This window comes from Balaenoptera borealis, assembly GCF_965194805.1.
Source record: "Balaenoptera borealis genome assembly, chromosome: 9".
In the NCBI taxonomy this organism is placed as follows: domain Eukaryota; kingdom Metazoa; phylum Chordata; class Mammalia; order Artiodactyla; family Balaenopteridae; genus Balaenoptera; species Balaenoptera borealis.
Genome location: NC_138873.1, coordinates 12,760,650 through 12,784,682, shown reverse-complemented (window position 1 = coordinate 12,784,682; position 24,033 = coordinate 12,760,650). Strand labels below are relative to the sequence as shown.

The 24,033-nt window shown below is 36.4% G+C and overlaps 1 protein-coding gene across 2 annotated transcripts in view; it reads right to left on the bottom strand.

Moving 5' to 3' along the window:
- Positions 1–24,033, bottom strand: part of IPCEF1 (interaction protein for cytohesin exchange factors 1) — a 221,734-nt gene that overhangs the window by 54,579 nt on the left and 143,122 nt on the right. For both annotated transcript variants that reach the window (XM_082404584.1, XM_082404583.1), the window contains 2 exons: positions 7,009–7,082; positions 5,502–5,573 (listed from right to left, as the gene is read on the bottom strand). In XM_082404584.1, coding sequence (XP_082260710.1) covers positions 5,502–5,573; positions 7,009–7,082 — 146 coding nt within the window. The remainder of the gene's footprint in view (positions 1–5,501; positions 5,574–7,008; positions 7,083–24,033) is intronic.

Below are 24,033 nucleotides of genomic sequence, written 5' to 3'. Positions count from 1 at the left end.
GCCCATTATACAGCTAGTTAAAGTGGGCAACTACATTAGATATTCTAAATATATGAACAAATATACGTTTTGTAATTGTGTATTTGAAATTCTTATCAACCATCAAAATGAATTTCTTAACTTGACCTTTAAAGTTCTATCTCTTTAATTCTTAAAATGTAAGCTTATTTCACACATACACACAAAATGAAGATGATCTATTATTAAACCACAATCTTTATATCAATCAGTAAAAAGATCTGGCCAGAGCTTCACAGTTATTCCTAAGCTGGGGAAAATTTCAATTTCTTGAAAAATTTTATATAAGGTAAAAATTGACAATGTCTCATCTTCCATTGATTTACCATTTTACTGGCAATGAATTTCAACTACCCATCAATAATGAAAACATAACTAGACAAAACTTAAGGAACACAAACTTGGCTTATGACTTCAGGCCACTGTAGTTCCTTTTCAAGGGTTCAGTTAGAAACTTATTTTAATACACAAATTTTTAAAAGACACAAAACGTATCTATTTCATATGTTCCTAGCTATATAACCTTCTATTTAAAGGGAAAATATCATTTTGGGATAGCGATAAACTAAGTGATTTATTTCCCACTTCTTTCCAGTTTTCTTTATTTTTAAAAAATATCACATAATGTGTATTCATCTTTTTTTGAAACATAAGTAGCCTAAGTCAATCAATATCAACAAAATGATAATAATAATGCTATGCATTTATTGATTCACCTATACGTTTTATTTTTTCTAGTCCTGTAATTCCTGGTAAATCACCCAGCTACACCCCTACCATAGCACAAATATTGCACATTCCCAAGTCTGCAATTGTCAACAAACTAGGAACACTTACCCAACCCTCATCCTGCCATGGTCTTGCTGTATTGATTATTTTTTAACAGGAAATATGTAATAAATTTTATTTTTAAAAATGAATAAAATAGAACTGCCTACAAGAAGGAAGATGAGCTCCAGCCTCATTTAGAAAGTCCCCTTTTGCACCATGATAAACATGAGTCTCTCATGGACACCTGGGCCCAGATCATGCCATAGGAACTGAAAAATGCTCATCAAGACTCAGTAGAAAAATAAACAAAACATAGAAACAGAAAATGACCAAAAAAGTACAAATGGCTAATAAATATATGGAAAAATCCTCAGCCTCAGTAGTATTTTGGGAAATGCACAGGAAAATATTTTTCACCACTAGATTGGCAAAATTTTTAAATATTGCTGATTTCTATTAGATTTTAGGAAAAACATTCACATCTTTTGTTGAGTTGACCATGAAAAACTGGAACAGCCAATATTAAGCAGGTAATTTGATGATACTATTCAAAACATAAATTTTCATCCCCTTCGCCCAATAATCCTAATTATAAATATCTATCCTACAAAACACACCTTCATATACAAAAATAAATGTGGAAGAATATTAATTCAATAAGGCTTGCAAAGGCAAAAAGAAGAAACTGATACAATTGTCCATTAACAGGAAAACGGATAAAGTATGGTACCAATTCCAAAAGTACCATGTTATTAAGAAGCTAATAAAAAGACTGAGATGGGGTGGAGGGTCTTGTAATGACCTGGAAAAATCCTAACGTACTATTAAGTGAAAAAAGCAAGTACAAAACAAAGTGTTTATCCTGATTCAATGTGCTTCTCAAACTATATATTTGCATATGTATTATACAAGACTTGGTATGCAAAGAAAAGCCTCAGAAAGGATATAGTCATATTGTGAAAAGTGGCTTAATCTTAGGGAAAGAAGTAGAACCGGAAGGTAAAGTTGGGGGAATGGGAAGGTTTTCAATTTACATACTTCTGTATTACATGATTCTTTACAAGAATATGTTTTATGCATTACTCAACTAAAAGAAACACTTACAAGTACATTTTTAAAAACTGATCAGGCAAAGCACAATGAATTTAATGGCTCACTAATTCCTAGTTTATTCCTGATTTCATAATTGTATAAGCTGACCCTGCCCGCAAAAAAAATCATCTCAAAGTGAAACAGGCAAACTTCTTTTTTTAACATAACAAGACAAAATAATAGATGAATTGAGAATGCCTGAAATAAGAAAAGACGTTTCTAAGTTCCTTTCCAGATATAGCAGAAGAGTATTGAACAGTAAAGCGGATTCCTCTCAGCCCTTACCCAAAACTCATATACCTTTCATTGCCACCATCAGTTACTTGCTGGGAAAAACTAGTGATTGTTCAGAATCTTGCTTGTTCTCTTTCTAGAACCCAAGGGGTTGGAGTACCTCCTTTGCTAAGCACTTTTTTTAAAAAACATCCAGACAGTAGAAAACTTTCTATTTGTGTCTAAATAGATGGATGCACAAAAAGACATATTTACATAAAAGAAGATGACAGATGTTTTCCGGGGGGTTTGTTGTATGTTAACTGGATGTGAATGTGTGTGTTGAAGAAGCACAAGTGTTAAGAAACTGATGTACAAAACGCCATTTTTCCCACAAACACCGTCTGAGAAAGGCAGCTACCACCAGTCTTTGTTTAGAAACCAACTCTTTCATTACCTTTAATTACTCACCCTTATACTTGTGAATTGAGGGTCCCTGCAGAACACACAGTGCTTCTATTAAACTTAACTACCTTTTCCTTCATCATCACTGAGAGAAACGTCACCACCCAAAAAGGCAGTTTCCCAAGGAGGCGAAATTCTGAAACAGGATCCATCTCTCCAAATATCACTCCCTCCTTCCCTAGCACCTCTGCATCTCACTAAGAAATACCCAGATGCACTCTGTCCTGGCTTAAACAGACCTCATCAGTAAGAAAGGAAGCTCTTCAGGGGCTACTGCAGAACAAAGCTTTAAACCCCCTCTGCCTACTCTTGTGGGAGAAGGAAGAAGTTAACTTGCAGGCCCGAAGGGATTCTGCATTGTTGGCTATTAGAAAAACCACCTTCAGAATAATAAAGCTTATTAACGACATTATAAATGAAAAATTATGATACACTAATTGTGATACATTCAGGCACAGACAAAATGGGCCATTTATTTATGAGTAGCCAGATGGACAATTTTTGAGTATAAAGGTCACTGAGAGATTCAAATATATGGGGTCATGACACCTCACATTCAAATTTCAATTTTACATCTTGTTCGTAAGCTGGAAAGATACACAAATACTAAAATAATTTCAAGTAAAATTAACAGATCTTCACAGCATAGATAGGCCATGAGATCTTGGCTTTCATAACTATAAAAGGCTTTGGTTTCACAGTCAAATAGGCAGAGTGTGTAGCTAATACTCATGCAACTGTACTTGCCATTAGATAGAGCTCTGCAAAGGGAGTATGTTGAAAAGTGAAGATAAATGGGCCAGAAATGTAAACAAAAACTGGAGGAGTGGGTGGGAAGGGAGCTAAATAACTCTGATGTGTGATTTAGAAAGCACATCTGCCTGAAGTAGAACCGACTCAGATAATCTTGTAAGGGTCTCACACTTTTACTGGCTTAAAATGTGTTTCACCGTGTAGGTAGAGAAATTCTCTCGGTAACAAAACCCTTCGCAGTCATTGTTTTTCTGGTAAACTCAGTCTTACTCTGCCCTTGTCGGAGAGAACAGAACGACTTGGAAAGAACCAGTCGCAGGATGAATGGGAAGGATGTGGACCGGAAGAAAGCTGGAGATACAAGAAGCTGTTCGGGAGAAGCCAGGCACCACGGGAGCCTGTGGGGGTGGGGAGAGGTTGCTGACTGGCAGCTCTGTTTCATCACCATTAAAGCTTCGAAAGGACCACTTGGCATTGATTGATGGATGGCTCGGCTCCGCTCTGACACTCGCTACTATATGATTCCAAGGACCGCTGGGCAAGACATTAAGCTTTCCACGCACCTAGACCTTGCTAGTCAATAGGATTTAGCGTTACCAACGCAAATAAAAAGAGAAATAAAGAGCTTTGACTGTGAAGTTTTTATCTCCTCCTTTTGTGTATCTGCTCTTATTTTTCTCAGATGCTTGAGAAAGCCGGGGCGTGGTGGGGTGGGGGGGGGGGAAGCTAAAAGTCAAAAAGAGGATAGAAACAACTTCTTTCCTTGTCCAAGTAAATTAAAGACTTGTTTGGAAGACGCCGTTGTCAATACCTTGCTTTCTTATTTCTAACGCAGGGTTCCCTAACTTTCTCTGGTAAAGAGCAATTCCGCCCTCATCTAAAGGTTTGTGGTGGCGAGATAAACGCAGGGAACAGATGAGAATGCTTCTAGGGAGAAAAGGCTTCCCTGGGGATATAGTGTAGGGCATTCTGTGTGTGTGTGCGCGTGTGCGTATGCGTGTGCGTGTGTGTGTGTGTACTCTTGCTCATACATGTTTAGTAAAAAGCAGCTGTTTTTTCCTTTACATTTCTAAAGCAAGAGGCCAAAGAGAAATTACAGAGAGCAGATAGATAAGAAAATCATTCTGTCTAAATAAATTAATATGAGGGGTGGGATAAGGAGGATAGGAGGGAGGCTCAAGAGGGAGGGGATATGGGGACACGTGTATGCATATGGTTGATTTTCTATCTTGTGCAACAGAAACTAACACAATATTGTGAAGCAATTATACTCCAATAAAGATCTATTAAAAGATAAACTGATTAATTAAATAGATATAAATATATAATTAAATATAAAAATATAAATAGATTAAACGATGAGCTCTGTGAATGGAGGGATTATGTCTCTATTCTTCATGTCTAGTGCCTAGGATCTGCTGCAAGGAAGCGCATAATAGTTATTCCATACGTATATTTTTAATTAATTAAGTGAAAGTAATAAGAAACACTGAATTCTGAGACTCGAACTTAAATTAAATAGAATGCCCTCTGATGCTTCAAGCACCTTAAATATATAGAGCCTCATCCAAATAACAGCCACTGCGATCACACTGTAATCTAAACCAGCAGGGGCTGTCGCAAGGCGAGTAATACTCTACCAGTACACTCCACTTACTTAAACTGAGCAAACAGGAAATGGAGTTAGGGATATATATTTATATTAGAGGTACTCTAAACAAAGATGTTTTGCAAACTTTGGGGATAGAACATGGAGAGATGATAACGATGAATCATCATGATAATCACACAGCACATGTGAAATGCTGCAGAGATATGTTTCATGTAGAATTCTGAAAGCTGTGAGATGGGTTACACAATTCTTTCAAGCCTTTCTCCCTGGGATGCTGATTCTCATATTAACATTTTCTTATAATGTCTTCTATTCCTTTCTCAACTTAGTGGTTCCCTCAGAGGAACCTTATCACTTCTTCCTAAAATAGCCATTTTGATCTGTGTAGTTCTCCAAAATGCTTCTAAATACTAGAAAAGAAAGCAAGAAGGCTTTATAACTGCTCAGGAGATTAATCCTTAAAGCAGCAGAAATAAAAAAAATAATAATTGATATGCACATGTGCTTAAAATTCGGACACCTGACCAAAGTAATCTATTCCCATAAAGGTAGGATTTAGTGATTTTTCTCTACTTACAGGTTCATTTCCTGCACATTCTCAGCTGCAAAATAAAAGGTCTTGATCTCTGGATGGCTGATCTTAAAAGCACTTGAAGGGGGAAAAGCATAGACACATAAGAAATTAGAAGTTAGTGTAGTCAACAATGTAGTCGAAAGTAAAACAGTCAAAAATAAGTATGGTAAGTTCATCTGCTTTCTTTGTTAATTTACAAAAACAAAATTTTTAATTACGTTAAATACCTATTGTCTAATCTCTATTTTATTAGAGAGCAGAGGGGTAATTCATCATGTCAGGACATCCAGACCAGGACTGAGTGGTGGCTGATCAATAGTTTCTATTTAAAACATATGGATATATTCTTCTATTTTCATTTGCTGTTTTGCTATAAATAGACAATAAATTAAAATATAAAGTGATAGATGTATCACTTCAAAATGCTCAGATCAATTCCTTCAAGCAAAGTATTCATTCAAATTCAATCAACATATACAATAATTGTATTTACAGAAAAACAATCAAGTATAAAACTTCTACACTGTGAACACACATCAAAAACTTTATCCAAGCTATTCTCTACTAGTAAAGGAAAAATATAAGGCAGATTTTTAGTTTAAAAGAAAAGTATAGCACGTTGAAGATAACAAAGTATTTCCCTTTTACCATTTAGACAGGAAGTCCTGCTGTATGGGCCAGAGTTTTTGTAAATGACCAGTGTGGTCAAAACCACAACCTCGTGTATCACTAAAGATAGGAAGCTATATCAGAATGGCAAAGGCTTAAAGCCAACACCAGTTTATTCATTGAAAAAAAACTAATCAATTGCTGCCACTAGGAACACAGGTCAATAGGGAACTGCCCCACTCTAATAAAACAGGAAAAGATGTCAAAAGCAGAATAAAGAATAAGTAAAAGGTGAAGAGGACACATATGCAAAATGCAGCTGGATCCTATCATGGGAAGAGCACTTAACTGGGAGTCTGGGTAGCTGGTCTAGAGTCATGGGCTGGTGACTCTTGGTTCCTGTCAGCTCTCAAATCTTTTGGACTTCAGTTATATCAGGGGGCTAATCCCCAAGTCTAAGACATCTCAGAGAATTCAACTTCAAAGATGCTACTGACAATTTCATGAACTAAGGAAAAGAAACTGGTTTTGTATCATATCTGCAGCTCTGGTGAGTCCTGTGTAGTCATTCTCTTTACAAGGACACAGCCTTGACATCTCATGACCCTGCCAGCCCTGGATGGCAGCTTGCTTTTCATTGGATCACAGACACCATCATTAACAGCACGCCCTGCCAGGGCTCCGTGGGGTTTTAAATTCCATCTGCTCCACGAAATGAAATTCCAGAAAACAAGAGGTTAAAAGCTTCTATTATTGTTTGGGGTTCCAACCCATAAAGTCAAAATTCTCAGACATTTGAATGTCACCATCATTAACTTCCAAATCACCTTATCACCTGAGGAACATTATAAAGAGACGTTATCTTGGCTCCATATTCTGTGGAAAATGATAGAGAACTTACTGCTTCTTCTTGCATTCAGATGCTCTCTCTACAGTGAAATCAGGCAGGTTGATAAATCCATCAGCTTTCTCTGCCTGAAACAAATACATACACAAATATGAATAAAAGTGTCCATCTTAGCAGTTCACTGATTGAGATCATATATGTTGAATAGAGATAGAGTAAGTGAAATGGAGGTGTGTCAAAAGATACCCCTCTGAATCAGCATTGGACTTATCCTAGATACATATCTTTAAGAGGAATTAATATTCTTCTGATAAATCATCCAGAATCTTTCCCTGAGAAGTAACATGGCACAGTTTAGGGACAGCCAACGTGTGGCACAAGTAGGACCTGCCCGACCCCTTTTTGTCTTCCTAGAAAACATCAGAGCTCACCTATCAGAGCTCCACTTCCTGCTGAGCTCACAGCTATCCTCAGCATCTGTCTCATCCTACTTCTCTCGCAAGCCACAGGCACATAAGAAGGAACCTAATTAGCACGCTGTTATATGGTGTGCAGAGGCCTGACTTCGGAGTTAGTAAATTGAGGTTCATATCATGGATCTACCACTTACTGGTTGTTATAGGACTTAGGTGAGCTCAGACAAATAAAACACTTAACAGATACTCAACAAACATTTTTTTCCTCTCCCAAGTCTTTAGGAAGTTCCTTGGGGGTTAAATCACAGAGCCATGTCTTGGAAAATCTCAGTTCCATAATCTATTCCCAGGAGTTTTTTCTATAAAGGAAAGACAGCAGAGGAAAATGACACTTTTAAGGACGTAGAATGAATGCCACTTTAAAACACCAAGAATTTTACAGGAAATGTAATCATTGCTCCACCTCTAAAAATTTCTTAATCTTTACTTTATGAATAAAATTTAACTGAACCATAGGAGGCTAGATTGCTTATCATAGACAGAACTCAAATCTTCCATCTACACTGGTGTCTCTGAATGGAGAATTACAATCCACAAGATTAAACATAAAAGAGTCAGTTATTGGGAGATGAGTAAAAATTGGTTTTGAAAATACAATCTTAATTTTTAGAGTCAGCTAGCTATGAAATCAGCGCCATGGGTGCTATTCATCTGTGTTTCTTTCCCTTATCACCAAATAGGGTGCAACTTGCACTCTTTCTTCAGAAAAATTAAACTGTGAAACTTCCAACCTTAGCCCTGTCCTGTCTTCTCTCTCCTACATGAGTCAAGTTATCCAAACTCTTCACCTGAAGTGCTTTCTTCTTATAAAACTCAAAACTCAATTCGAAAGGGCACTTCCTTCTTTAAAAATTTTACATATTTTTTTTCACTCAACTTATCTCTCTTTTGATGTGTTATTTAATTACTGAATGGTGGTTTCACCAATCCTATCTCAAAGAGAATGTAAAGAACTTGAAAAGAGACTGGGTAAGTCAACTTTTTCTACAATGCACAATGCTTCTTGTGAACTCTCAGTTAGCGTTATATAAAAGTACAGTGTTTAAAATTTATTTTAAAGAAGTATAGTTGATTTACAATGTTGTGTTGATTTCTGCTATACAGCAAAGTGATTCAGTTATACATATATATTGATACACTCTTTTTCACATGCTTTGCCATTATTGTTTATCACAGGATATTGAATATAGTTCCCTGTGCTATACAGTAGGATCTTGTTGTTTATCCATTCTATAGATAATAGTTTGCATCTGCCAATCCCAAACTCCCAATCCATCCCTCCCCCACCCACACTAAAAGTATAGTTTTAAAAAACTATGTTAGGCTCCAGCAATTTCACTCTTAGATATATACTCAAAAGAAGTGAAAACAGGCACTCAAATAAATACATGTACATGCATGTTCATAGCAGCATTATTCACAATAGTCAAAAGGTGGAAACAGTCCAAGTGCCCATCAACAGAGGAACAGATAAATAAATGGTGGTCTATCCATACAATGGAGTGTTATTCAGCCATAAAAACAAATGAAGTACTGATACATACTCTAATGTGGAGGAACCTCGAGAACATTATGCAAAGGGAAAGAAGCTAGACACAAAACATCACATATTGCATGTTTCATTTACATGAAATATCCAGAATAGGTAAATTTATAGAGACAGAACACAGATTAGTGGTTGCCAGGGGCTGAGGGGGGAGTAGCGAATAGGGAGCAACTGCTTAAAGGGTATGGGTCTTCCGTTGGGTTGATGAAAATGCCTTGGAACTAGATAGAGATCGTGTATACAATACTGTGAGTATACTAAATACCACTGAATTGTTCATTAAAGAATGGATAATCTCATGTGAATTTCACCTCGATTAAAAAAACCCTATTTTAGGCTAGGTTATTTTAGTGTAAATTCCTGTAATTATTTTAGAAAGAATAAAACAATTTATATTCACCATTTGTTTCTACTTCCTCCCCTCATTCATTTCTATGCCCACTATTCCACAGAAGCGGTAGTTACCATGAACCCCAGTGATTTTCATGTTGCTAAATCCCATCTACCCTCTTTAGCCCTCATTTAATTGAACTCTAGGAACGGACACTACAGCCCACTCCCTCTCTCTTGAAACGCCTCTTATCTTGCTCTTCCGACAACACATTCCTGCTTCCCCCTTTCTCCTCTAACTACTCCTTGCTTTCTTTCATAGGGTCTTCTTCCCCCCCATCTGTTTCTTAAATGTCAGTATTTCCCAGATTTCTAACCACAGACCTACTCTCTTCTCATTCCAGTACTCTCCACAGGGAATCATACACACACCCATGACTGCATGTATAACCATTGTACACACATATCCAAAACCTATACTTCAAACTCATTTCAATCCTGGTGCTTCCGTCCCAAGATACAACTGCCTAGTGTACCTATTCAATGGGTGTTCCACAGACCCAATATCTGTGCCCCCCCACCCCAAATTCATATGTTGAAGCCCTAAATCCTAAAGTGATGGTATTTGGAGGTGGGGCCTTTGGGAGGTAATTAGGTTTAGATGAAGTCATAGGGGTGAAGCCCTTACTAATCGTATGATGGGATTAGTGCCTTTATAAGAAGAGGAAGAGACCAGTGGTTCCCCCTCTTCTCCCTGCTCCTCCTCTATCTAAGGATATGGCAAGAAAGCAGCTGTCTGCCGACCAGAAAGAAGCCCCTCAGCAGACATGGAATCTGCCAGAACTTGATCTTGGACATCCCAGCTTCCAGAACTGGGAGGAACAAATAGTTGTTGTTTGAGGCACCCAGGCTATGGTATCTTGTTATGTGACAGCACAAACTAAGACTCTCCCCAAGGGTGGAAAATCCAAAACCAAACTCATCATTTTACTCCATGAAATGCCTGCTCCTCTTTCTCCTGTGTTCTTCTCTTCAGTGAATGATATCACTTTCTATCCAGTTGTCCAAAAACAAAAAAGGAAATATGGAAGACATCTTTGATGCTTCAATCTCCTTCTCAGCATCTGTGCAAATAACCACTAATTTGTATCATTGCTGCATCTGCCACAGCTCTTCAATGCATCCCTTATCCACCACCTCCTTCAGACCACCATTAACTTTCACCTGAATTACTGCAAAAGTCTTCTAAACCATTATCCCTCTCTCTAGTTCTTTCCTTTCCTCTGATTTAGTGTCCAAATCACAATCACAGCAAATCTTCACTCCATGAACTTCTTCTTTCATTAAAATCCTATATGGTTCCCAATTGCTCTTAGATAAAATCTAAGTGCCTTAGCAGAGTATAAAAGGTCCTTCATGATCAAGCCCTGCTTAATAATACAATTTCATTTCCTCCAGGGTCCCTACCCCTTATTCAACCAAAATAAACAAAAAAATTATAACACAGAGAAAAATACTTCCATTGAGCTGAATTACAATTAACACCCAATTTATAGCATTATTAGTCTCTAGACAATTTGTTTTCAGTACAAGAAGCCTATATTAAGTGATAACAACACAAAAGTCAATCAACAAAAAACTAAATACAGATATATGTAAGAGATAAATTGTAAGTCTTCATTTGGGTGGATTCCTTTCCTGCAAAATGGAGATGGCTGAGATTCCTTCAAATAAGAGCCAAAATGAATATGAGTAAAAGATGCTTTAGTATTTCCCCAGTAATGTTTCCTTTATGAGCAAAGGCATTTTTCATTGTACCTAAGACATTCAAGCTGTATTCAAAATCCCAACTGTGTCAAAAATTGTCTTTGCTTATTTGACTTACAAAAAATGCCTCAAAAATGACAATCACAGTGGGAAAATCCTAAGAAAACGACAGTTTTCTCCTCTTCTTCCTCCTTTCCCTCCTCCACCCCCTCAGATCCCTTGTTCCTTATTGTATTAATTAAATAACTTTCTCAAATGGCAACCTTCCTCTTCAATCATTCCTAAATTTCTGAAAAGTTACTTGAAATTTCTGCATTGGTACCTGCAATTTTTTCTCTGGATTCTAATGTAATAAAAATCTTGTTCTCTTACCAGAAGTATCAAACCATCCTTTGGTCGCTGTGCAAACTTGTCTTACCAAATCTAGTCTTAAATTCTGAAACAAGACACTGCTCCTCACTTTGTGATGTGATGTTCTACAATCTTAAAGGTGTTCCTCCTCATGTACCCATCCATCCACTTTACCCAGCAACTCTGATTTTGTTCAACTCAGTGAAGTTTCATCTGTAGTTGGTGTATTATGCAGCATTAAACACACATGTTTATCAAAACTGTTTGTGGTTATACATTCATTTCTTCAATGAATATTTATTGAGTACCATTTCTTTGTGTCAGGTACCGTGTCAGATACTGTGTCAGGTATTTGGGCTTTATCAGTGGACAAAACAGACAGAGATCTCTACTTTCAAGGAGAAAAGAGACAATAGCTCAACAAATGAACACATAAATTACATAGCACACGGTAGGCAATAACTGCTATGAAGAAAAGTAAAGGTGATCTGGGTAAAGGGGTTCTGACGGCAAGCAGGGCAGGATGCCTTCTGCTGCTAGGCTTATAATGCCCTTCCTCCCTCACTCCCCTAGATATGTCTCCACAAATCAACTTCGGTGTGACCTTCTCCAAAACTTTTCCCTGCTCCTCCAAGCCTGGAATTGTGCCCTCTTCTTTGCACCTCAACCCCAGCGGTGGACTCTGCTTACCATACTTCTCTTACTGTATTTAGTTATCTAGGTATTCCTCTGGTTCTCCAACAGATGGTGAGCACTTTGAAGGAAACAATTTTGTGTTTATGGTTATATCATTAATTCTTGGGACAAGGTACGTGTTCAACACATGCAAAATAAAGAAATGAGTTTTGTGAATGAATGAATGAATGACAGAAACATGGTCTTTTTCCTCTGACAATAAAGAAAGTGCTAAAATGAGATGCAGAAGCCACTTTGGAAAAACACTGGGCAGTTTCTAAAAAATATAAACATATAATTACCATACAACCCAGCAATTCCATTCCTAGGTATCTGCCCAAGAGAAATGAAAGCATATGCCCATGTAAAGATTTGCATGCAAATATTCATAGCAGTACTAGTCATAATAGCCAAAAATGGGAAACAATCTAAATATCCATCAACTGGTAAATAGTGTGGTATATTCATACAATGGAATATTGTTTAGTGAACAATTGACACGTGCTAAAACATGGAAGAGTCTTGAAAACATAATGCTAAGTAAAAGACAGACACAAGAAATCATGTAATACTGTATGATTCCTTTATATAAAATGTAGAGAAAAGGCAAATCTATAGAGACAGAAAATAGAATAGTGGTTGCCTGGAGTTGGGGGTGGAAATGGAGATTCACTGTAAATCGGCATAAAGGATTTTATAGATATGATTAAAATGATTTAAAGCTGATGTATTATGATGGCTCATCACTCAGTAAATTTACCAAAAATTACTGAATTGTAAATTTGAATAGGGTAATTTTATGATATGTAAAACATATTTCAATAAAGCTGTTTTTAAAAACATGAGATGCAGGAAAAGTTTGGGGAGTAAAAAACAATGAATGAAATCCCTCCTGTTTGGCTATCAGTAAGACTTAAATGAAGGTAAAATATGAGGTCTCTGATGATCCTGCTGATGACTCAATATGATTTGTTCAAACTTTAGACACAAAAGTAGGTTAATATTTCTTATTTGCTTCAATTTTGGACTACAGGAAGTTTAGAGTCAAAATATTTTACATAGAATTTGCCACACTCAGACATATTTTTAAAAATTAATTAAGATAGGACATCAAATTTTAATATTTAAATGCAAAATAAGTGTTCATTGCCATCAGTAAAGTTTGGCTTTTTCATACTACAAACCTTGCAAAATAGACAAAATCACTTCTTAAGGAACTACATATGTCAGAAAGGTAGAGAGGAGACCTAGAAAAATAAGAATCATATATATATTCCAGAGGATAAGTAGGTCAAAGAAGACCAAACCAGAAGTAAATGAAGTATAATACAGGAAATTATTATGTATTTCATGGTGAAAAATAAAGAGTATAATTATCTCTCTATTCTCAGTGGAACTCTATTTCCTTGATTCTGAGAAACCTGATTTTTTACATTTCAATAGTTCTGAAATCAAGAGGCACGTTAGAATCTATATGAATTTTCATTGTACCATTTCCCCCAAAATCCTGTTATTAAATAAAGTATAGGTGTTTATGTGAATAGAATCTTAAGTTCAAGGAAAAAATTAGTTTAAAAAACAAAATATAGATTTCTTTGTAATATGCTTTTGCATTTATGTGTGAATATGGATTTGACAGTTTTGGAATTACTTTAAATAAATTTAAGTGAAGTTACCCTATGAATATCAGAATTAGGAGCTTTGCAAAACTCCAGTTCTCCATATAAATCCGTGGTTTGCTCAGTTCTGCCCTGAAACCCCCGCTATGTTGGAAACGAGCAAAATCTAAACTCTAAGCAGAGCTGTTCATTCTCATGTCACTTTGGAACAGTTGTCACTAAATTCTAATGGCCTATAATTTTCTTTTTTTGGAGTGTCTTTGTCTGGTTTTGGTATCAGGGTAAAATGTTGGCCTTATAGAATGAGTTAGGAAGTATTCCCTCCTCTTCAATTTTTTGGAATAGTTTGAGAAGGATTAACTCTTCTTTAAATGTTTGGCAGAATTCCCCTGTGAAGCCATCTGGTCCTGGAGTTTTGTCTGTTGGGAGTTTTTTGATTACTGATTCAATTTCAATACCAGGAATTGGTCTATTCAGATTTTCTATTCCTTCCTAATTCAATCTTGGAAGATTGTATGTTTCTAGGAATTAATCATTTCTTCTAGATTGTCCAATTTGTTGGCATGTAACTGTTTGTGGTATTCACTTATGATTGTATTTCTATGACATTGGTTATAACTTCTCCTCTTTCATTTCTAATTTTGTTTATTTGGGCCCACTCTCTATTTTTTTCTTAATGAGTCTGGCTAAAGGTTTATCAATTTTATCAATATCTTTTAAAAATACAACTCAGTTTCTTTCAATGATCTTTTCTACTGTTTTTTTAGTCTCTGTTTCCTCTCTAATCTTTATTATTTCCTTCCTTCTGATGACTTTGGGTTTTGTTTGTTCTTCTTTTCCCAATTCCTTTAGATGGAAAGTTAGGTTGTTTATTTGAGATTTTTCTTCGTTTTGAGGTAGGCCTACATTGCTAAAAACATCTCTTAGAACTTCTTTTGCTGCATCCCATATATCTTGAAAATTTGTGTTTCTATTTTTATTTGTCTCAAGGTATTTTCTGATTTTCTCTTTGATTTCTTCATTAACCCATTGGGTTTTCTTTAGTAGCATGTTGTTTAGTCTGCATGTGTTTGTGGTTTTTCCAGTTTTATTCCTGTAATTGATTTTTAGTTTCATACCATTGTGGTCAGAAAAAATATTTGAAATAATTTCAATCTTTTTAAATTTATTGAAATTTGTTTTGTGGTTTAGCATGTGATCTATCCTGGACAAAGTTTCACGTGTATTTGAAAAGAATGTGTATTCTGCTGATTTTGGAAAGAATGTTCTGTGAATATCTATTAAGTCTACCTGATCTAATGTGTCTTTTAAGGTCACTGCTTTCTTATTGATTTTCTGTCTGGATGATCTGTCCATTGATATAAGTGGGCTGTTAAAGTCCCCTTGCATTATTATATTAGTGTCAGTTTCTCCCTTTATATCTGTTAATGTTTGCTTTCTATATTTAGGTGCTCCTGTATTAGGTGCATAAATGTTTACAAATGTTATAACCTCTTCTTGGATTGACCTGTTTATCAATACATAATGTCCTTCTTTGTCTTTTGTTATAGATTTTGTTTTAAAGTCGCCTTTGTCTGATATGGGTATTGCTACCCAGTTTTCTTGTCCATCAACAGATGAATGGATAAAGAAGATGTGGTATATATATATATGCATGTGTGTATATATATATATACACACACCCAGTGGAATATTGTATATATTGTGTATATACATATATATACAATGGAATATTACTCAGCCATAAAAAATAATTAAATTTTGCTATTTGCAACAACATGGATGGACCTGGAGGGTATTATGCTTAGTGAGTTAAGTAAGACAGGGAAAGACAAATACTGTATGTTTTCACTTATATGTGGAACCTAAAAAATAAAACAAATGAACAAACAAACAAATGAACAAACAAGGCAGAAACAGACTCACATATACAGAGAACAGACTGGTGGTTGCCAGTGGAAAGAGGGGTGGGGGGAGGAGCAAAATGGGTGAGGGGGATTAAGAAGTACAAACTACCTGGTATAAAATAGATAAATTACAGGGATATATTGTACAGCGCAGGGAATATAGCCAATATTTTATAACAACTTTCTATGGCGTATAATCTATAAAAATATCAAATTACTAAACCATACACCTGAAATTAATATAATATTTTAAATCAACTGTAGTTAAATAAAAATGAAAAATAAATAAATAAGTAATAAATAAGTAAATTCTATTGGTACACAGACTCATGACAATAAAGAAATTTGAATTATATCCTCTAAAATACAAGGTAAAAATAAACTGAGGTGAAAGAAAAGGTGAAATCAATTTTTAAAGTTCTAGCTCTGTGGAGAAACAGTCATTCTCATTACACTGTTAGTGGTAATGCAAAATGGAAGCCCGTAGAAGGAAACTGAGCAAAAATGCATTTACCCTTTGACCCACAGATCCCACTTCTGAGATCTGTCCTAAATATAAATATGTTAAATGGCATATGTATTGCAACATTATTTGCAAGAACAAAAGATTGTAAAGAATTCAAATGTCTATCCTCAGGGGACAGTTGAATAAACTATGGCATCTACATATAATGAATAACTATGAAAAATGACATATATACATATAATCTCCAGGACAAAGCAAGAGAAAAAGTAGGGTACAGTACAATAGATACAGTATGCTAATTTTATGTAAGAAAAGAGAGCTAGGATACCCCTCAGTATACATACTTGCCTATATTCGTAAAAAGAAACAGTAGAAAAAAATTTTTAAAACAAACATAAAAGGAGGGAGGAAAGTGGGTAGAGGAACGGGATGAAAGCAAGGCTTACCTGGTTGTAATTTGTAAATAGTTTTGACTTTGGAATTGAGTAAATGATTTATATTAAAAAAATAGATAAACCAAAAACAAACAAACAAAAAAGAAGCAGTTCCAAAAATTTAAAACAAATAGAAACCAATGAATCTAACTGAACACAAACATGGTGACATAACCCCACACAAATAATAATAGAGCACAGAATTTTGACTATACATATTTAGTGGAATACAGTCTAAGAACTTTTAGTAGTGACATTGTTACTATTTTTAGATAGTTTTAGTAGTTTTTCTTCCCCTCAAAAAATTGCATGAAATCTAAAGCTTCCCTCCTTCTCTCCAGATGACAGATTATGTGATGCTGCTTTGTTCTGATAAGGAACTCAACTCCCTCTTCCTTTCAGGAAAGGAACTAGGAAGATTATATACCAAGGCAATCTCCATTCTGCGAGTATTACCTGGGCCTTCAGGCAGAGAGCTGAGCTTATTAGCACTGGGCTATGACAAGCACTGCAAGGGAAGAAGAAAAAATAATTTTTTGTTTTGTGTTGTTTTGTTTTGTTTTTAGATATCAGAAGCAGGCCTGGTAGTGAGAATGCTTGAAACCCTTTTAAGAAATATAATAATTATAATAATCTTGAGTACTATCTAATAAAACCTTAACATTTATTGAGTGCTAGGCATATGCCATCTAGGTACTATTAGCCTTTAGAGGACAATTAATCATATTCAAGTGCCAGAATTTATAAAATTGATCAGTTTTTAACCTAGACATCAAACTAGATTGGCATTATACAATAGGAAAGTTATGTGATGTCATTAAAGTGACAAAACTCAGACCAGAACTCAGTTAAATAATTCTAGACAAAAATTTCTTCAGTCTCAGACAAGAGCTGAAATAGAAGAGAATTTGCAGTTGACGGATTGCATGGAAGAAAGAATCCTGGATTTGAATCAGAGTATCTTGAAGCAAGCCACTTAATGTGTCATTTTAGGCCAAGCAACTTAACTTCTCGGGCCAGCACCACATGCTGGATCTAACCAGAGTCTTCAGGCTAACTAGAGTTAACATGAATCTATGTAATACTGTAAAATTGTCAGGGAAATACATAATTTAAGATTTTATGATTAATGATAAGAATTGGGGAAAGGCATGGAAAGAAAATAAGAGAAGGAATGACCCAAAAAGGCAAAGGTGAAGTAAAGTAACTTTTTCACTCTGTCCACTGTCAGCAGAGCTCTCTGAGTAGCTCTTTCTGTGTCTAAGCTCTCCCCGTTTCCTCTGTGTCAGATTAATTGCTGTAAAAAATATTTTAAATTCTTTGGAGAACAATAATGTTAGCAAGCTCTCTGTACCCTTCATACATTATCTGGGGTATGCTTTTATTAAAATGTTATTGCATTGGGGTTTATCTAGCATTACATTATGAATATAATGAGATTTTCACCCAGAAAGTCTTTCCTCTTACAAATAGATGTTCTACATAGAAAACATTTGGTAAGTGTTCTTGATTAATCAACAGAAAGACCTGATTTCCTACAGAACCCACAGATTCCTGGCATTCATTATAAAAATGGACTGAAGGTGTTGATGGTGATAATCATGATGGTTCTGAAAGGCTGAGGCCTCAGCAAGGGGGAGAGAAAAGGGCTCTGAAGGGAGCAGACCGCTTGCAGCGGATGCTGCTAGCGACCCAGCCACATGGCCTTGTCCTGATCACCTGGGGCACACTGGCCAGACTTCACCGCCAGTCCTTGCATCTTTTTGTGGGAGGACTTCTCTGGCTGCCAGATTCCAATTCCCCACCTGTGCAGAGATGCATTGCCCCCAGGACAAGTCCTCAACCAATGACCGTTGGGACTTGGTATATAAATATTCCAGTGCCCCTGTCCCTTGGGAGGAAAACTCAGAAGTGCATGTTTTTCACAGGCTCTCAGAGTTCCCCAGCAGAATTAAGTTTCAGTTACCCACAGTCATAATTTGCTTGCTCAAGACAGCTTTATCAGCTAACTTTCCACCCTTTCTCACTTCCTCATTCCCTTTCCAAGTATTTCTGGTATCGCTACCCAAATAAATTACTTGCACCCAAATTCTCTTCTCAGGGTCTGCTTCTGGGAAATCTAAACCGAGATGCTATTCCTCTCACTGAAAATGTCCTTACTCGTGGTCCCTGCTCACAAACAGCCCATCTGCTTGACACCATAATCCCTCTTCATTATTTCCTTTTAAAAATCACTCAAGAATGGGACTACTTCATTATCATATTAGGTCATATTTAAGTGGTGACCAAGAAGTGACTGGCATCTTACTGTATGATTTATAAATCAGCTCCCCTAGCTAGCCATTCTTACTTACATTCTTCCATTCTCTCCCTATGAAATCATATTTTAAATGAAATTAAGTTACTAGTGAACTTTCTGGTAGTCTGACATAAAAGATAGTCATTATCTTCTGAAATATTTCAGAAACAATTAAGACGGAAATCTTAGCTCAAAAGAATCTTGTGTTGTTTTTCTCTGTAATATAATATCCTCACCACAGGGCACAAGCCTTAGTACATGAGGCCATTCGTGATCTGCCCCATGCAGCTTCAACTCCCATCAGTCTTATAGAAGCCTTAAGACCCTAGAGATGCTATCACTTTCCCCTACAAAGAGTTGGTCTCTTCAGCAACATGGTCAGAAAAAAAAAGAAAGAAAGCACTAAAAAGAAAGGAAAAATTTTTAATGAATAGGAAGACATTTGATTAAATTTCACTATTACAGAATAAATTGTATCTCTTGCTTCCCAGTAAATTTCATCTACCATCCCTGGTTAGAGCAGGAGTGAGGGAAGAGTAAATAAAGGAACATCATTTAAGAAAACTTGAAATCTGGTGCATTTGCTTTCAATATTAGAAATTTAAGAGAAATAAAAAATAAGGTTAGTTATTTCAAAATCACAGTTAGGGGCTTCCCTGGTGGCGCAGTGGTTGAGAGTCTGCCTGCCAATGCGGGGGACATGGGTTCGAGCCCTTGTCTGGGAAGATCCCACATGCCGCGGAGCAACTGGGCCCGTGAGCCACAACTACTGAGCCTGCGCGTCTGGAGCCTGTGCTCTGCAGCAAGAGAGGCCGCGATAGTGAGAGGCCCGCGCACCGCGATGAAGAGTGGCTCCCGCTTGCCACAACTAGAGAAAGCCCTCCCACAGAAACGAAGACCAAACATAGCCATAAATAAAAAAATAAATAAATTTTAAAAATCACAGTTAGTATAGCACATAATTGTGCCTTCACGCAATGCATATTAAATCTTCCAATACTTCAGAAACTTTCAAATCTCTTCAAACTGTTTTCATAAGTTTCATGAGTGCCAGTAAGTTACTACTGAGCCACAACAAAACAACCCCAAATGGGAAAAGATAGTTTTCCAAAGAAGATATATAAATGCCCAAAAGGCACATGAAAAGATGCTCAAGGTGATTAATCATTAGGGAAATGCAAATCAAAACCACAGTGAGAGGGCTTCCCTGGTGGCGCAGTGGTTGAGAATCTGCCTGCCAATGCAGGGGACGCGGGTTCGAGCCCTGGTCTGGGAAGATCCCACATGCCGCAGAGCAACTAGGTCCATGAGCCACAACTACTGAGCCTGCGCGTCTGGAGCCTGTGCTCCGCAACGGGAGAGACCGTGATAGTGAGAGGCCCGTGCACCGCGATGAGGAGTGGCCCTCACTTGCCACAACTAGAGAAAGCCCTCGCACAGAAACGAAGACCCAACACAGCCAGAAATAAATAAATAAATAAATAAATAAAATTTAAAACTGCATTCTTAAAAAAAAAAAAAAAATGCTTCATCTTAAAAAAAAAAAAAAAACCACAGTGAGACACCACCTCACACCAACTAGTATGGCTACTATCCAAAAACAAGAACAAACAAAAAACCAGAAAATAACAAGTGTTGGTGAAGATGTGGAGAAAAGGGAACGCTTGTGCACCAGTTGTGGGAATGTAAAATGGCCACCATAAAAAAATAGTATGGCAGTTCCTCAAAGAATTAAAAATAGAATTATCATATGATCCAGCAATTCCACTGCTGGATATAAAACCAAAAGAATTGAAAGAAGGGTCTCAAAAAGACATTTGTACACCCATATTCATGTCAACATTATTCACAATATCCAAAATGTGGATACAACCCAAGTGGCTGTCAACGGATATGAATGGATAAACAAAATATGGTATACACATACAATGGAATATTATTCAGCCTTAAAAAGGAAGGAAATTCTAACACATGCTACAATATGATGCAAGAAACCTTGAAGACATTACGTTTAGTGAAATAAGCCAGTCACAAAAGGACAAATACCTTATGATTCCAGTTATATGGGGGACCGAGAGTAGTCAAACTCGTAAAGACAGAAAGTAGAATGATAGTTGCCAGGGATGGAGGAAAGAAGGAATGGGGAGTTATTGTTTAGTGAATACAGCGTTTCCGTTCTGTAAGATGGTAAGACTTCTGGAGATGGTTGCACAATAATGTGAATGTACTTAATGCCACTGAACTGTACCCTTAAAAATGGTTAGGATGGGAAATTTCACGTTATGTGCAGTGTACCACAATTTTTCAAAAATAAATTCTAAAAAATGTTAAACTACTACTCTGAAAATTATTATTTGTCAGTAAAGGATGAGAATGCATTTGCCACAGTAAGTTTCCTAAGATTCAAAATAGGAAAATATCAGTGGTTAATATGCTGTTCGTGAGACCACCTGTTTCCCAGGGAACAGCCAGCTATCCACGTTCCTATTTCACAGATAAGGAAGAAAGCCCAGAGAGGGTTGGGGATTGGCCTAAGTTATTAAGTGGCTGCAGCGTCACGGTGGGACCCGTCGTCCTGATTCTGAACCCAGGGACATCTTCGACTATAGCACGTCATTTCCTTGTGTCCTTATTGAAGACATTGTTTCAAACATGTTTTAAATGCTGACTCCTTTAAAAAAAATACTTTATATATATTTATATATATATATATATTTCATTTCCACTGCATAGCTTCCTTTCCAAATGTTCTTGAAACATGTTTTATGGGAAACCAAACACAGCAGCACAATGACAGACGAGTTTATCAGCTAGCTTGTCGGTAGAAGAAGCTGGGCCCTTGGTCCTTAAAAAGCTTGCTCCAGGGGGATGATAAATGTTCACATAATGATTTCTCAGGAAAATCCTCAAATCTAACCAAAAGTTCAGCTCATCCCATGGGGCACTTCTCATTCTATTGCTCCGGAAATGTGCACACAGCCCGTATCACTAAATCACGTATTACCTAAACTCTTCCTCCAGGTTAGGAACTACTGTGCTGAAGAATCCCCCAGGGCCTCCTAGTTCACTTTCCTGTTTTATGGCTTAAAATCACCCTTGACACAGGGTCAGTAAGCATATTTTTAGAATCTCCAGCACACGATAGCTATTGCCACCAAGAAAACAAAACACAAAAACAAAAACAAACACACACTTCTGGTGTCTGAAAATCCTTAGCACAATTCTTCTGCATACTAAAATCACAATATTATGTAAGCACATCTCATCTAAAGCATATATAAAATTGTCTTTCTTTATATGATTTTTTTTATCGCTTTAAGATGCATTTGATCTTCTCAAATAACACTCTGAATTATGTAGGGACAGCATTCTTGGTCAAAGTGTACTCGTAAGAAAATGGATGCATACAGAGTTACATCACTGACCTAGGATGACACAACTTAGTACGAAAGGGCAGGACTAGAATCCTGGTGACGTTTGTCCTTCACACCCATGCTGGCGAAGCTCACCTTCCTGCCTGCTTGCTTAAAAGAATAACTGAGTTATACACACACACACCTATCAATATATTTATATACATATTAGTAATTATATAAACACATATATTAAACATACATAACTATAAATACATACTGCTTTATATTCAATTTAGCATACGTGTGCTTGTATATTCTATTTTCTGTTAGATATTTTAAATAATTTTAAGATAACAGGATTTCTGATTTCAAATTCTATGGATTGATAAACTATGATATATTCATATGTAATACAGCCATTAGAAATGATGTTGTGGATATATATGCACATTGACATGAAAATATGTTTGTAATATATTGCTTAGTGAGAAAATCAAGTTATAAGTTTATTTTTGGAAAACATAGAAAAATATTTGGAAACAGATACATTAAAATGTTTACAGTGATCGCACCAAGGTGGTGGGATCCTAATTCATTTAAATAAATAAATGATCTTAATTCATTTATTTCTTTCTGTCTGCCTCCATATCTGTCTGATATTTTAAAGCATTTTCTTAATTTTTTAAGGCATTTTAAAAATTATTTAAATTTTCAAGAAGGAAGAAGCTGGATCCTACCAAAAAAAAGGTAAAGTAATTTAAGAGAGAAAGGTTGTGGAAACACCAGAAAAAGCACTATGCCCTGCCTACCAGACGAGAGAAGATAATGCTGCATCCCCCTGACTGGGCATTTCAGTCACTGCTGTGAGCTAAGAAGACTGTCCTCTGACACAGCCCAACCTACGTCATTAACCCTGGCGTCCTCTTCCAAATCAGCAGTGCCCGAGCATACCACGGCCTCATGAGAACAAGACAACAAATGAAACATTTCACAGCCTTGGTGTTTCACAACTGCTTTTGCAAAGTTTGGAAAGAATTGAAAGGAAAATAATATTGGCAACATAAGCAGTTGTTCCCACATTGTGTGAATTTAGCAACAAGAAGTTATTAAAAAAACAAAAAAAACAAAAAAAAACAGCCTGCCTCAGCTATTGACTGCTCTGGTCATAAAGATATGGGTGGGGAACCATTATTTTAGAAATACATTCTGGAACTTACCAAGGAAAATAAATGTTAGGACATGGTGATAGCATCATAAACAACAAATAAATTAAACCAAAACCAAACATACTACAATGAGGTATCACCTCACACTGGTCAGAATAGCCATCATCAAAAAATCTGCAAATGATAAATGCTGGAGAGGGTGTGGAGAAAAGGGAACCCTCTTGCACTGTTGGTGGGAACGTAAATAGATACAGCCACTATGGAGAACAGTAAGGAGGTTCCTTAAAAACTAAAAATAAAACTACCATATGACCCCGCAATCCAACTCTGGGGCATATACCCAGAAAAAACCAGAATTCAAAAAGATACATGCACCCCAATGTTCATTGCAGCACTATTTACAATACCCAGGGCATGGAAGCAACCTAAATGTCCATCAACAGAGGAATGGATAAAGAAGATGTGATACATATATACAATGGAATATTACTCAGCCCTAAAAAGGAACGAAATTGTGTCATCTGCAGAGATGTGGATAGACTTAGAGACTGTCATACAGAGTGAAGTAAGTCAGAAAGAGAAAAACAAATATCATATATTAATGCATAAACGTGGAATCTAGAAAAATGGTATAGATGATCTTATTTGCAAAGCAGAAATAGAGACACAGATATAGAGAACAACATA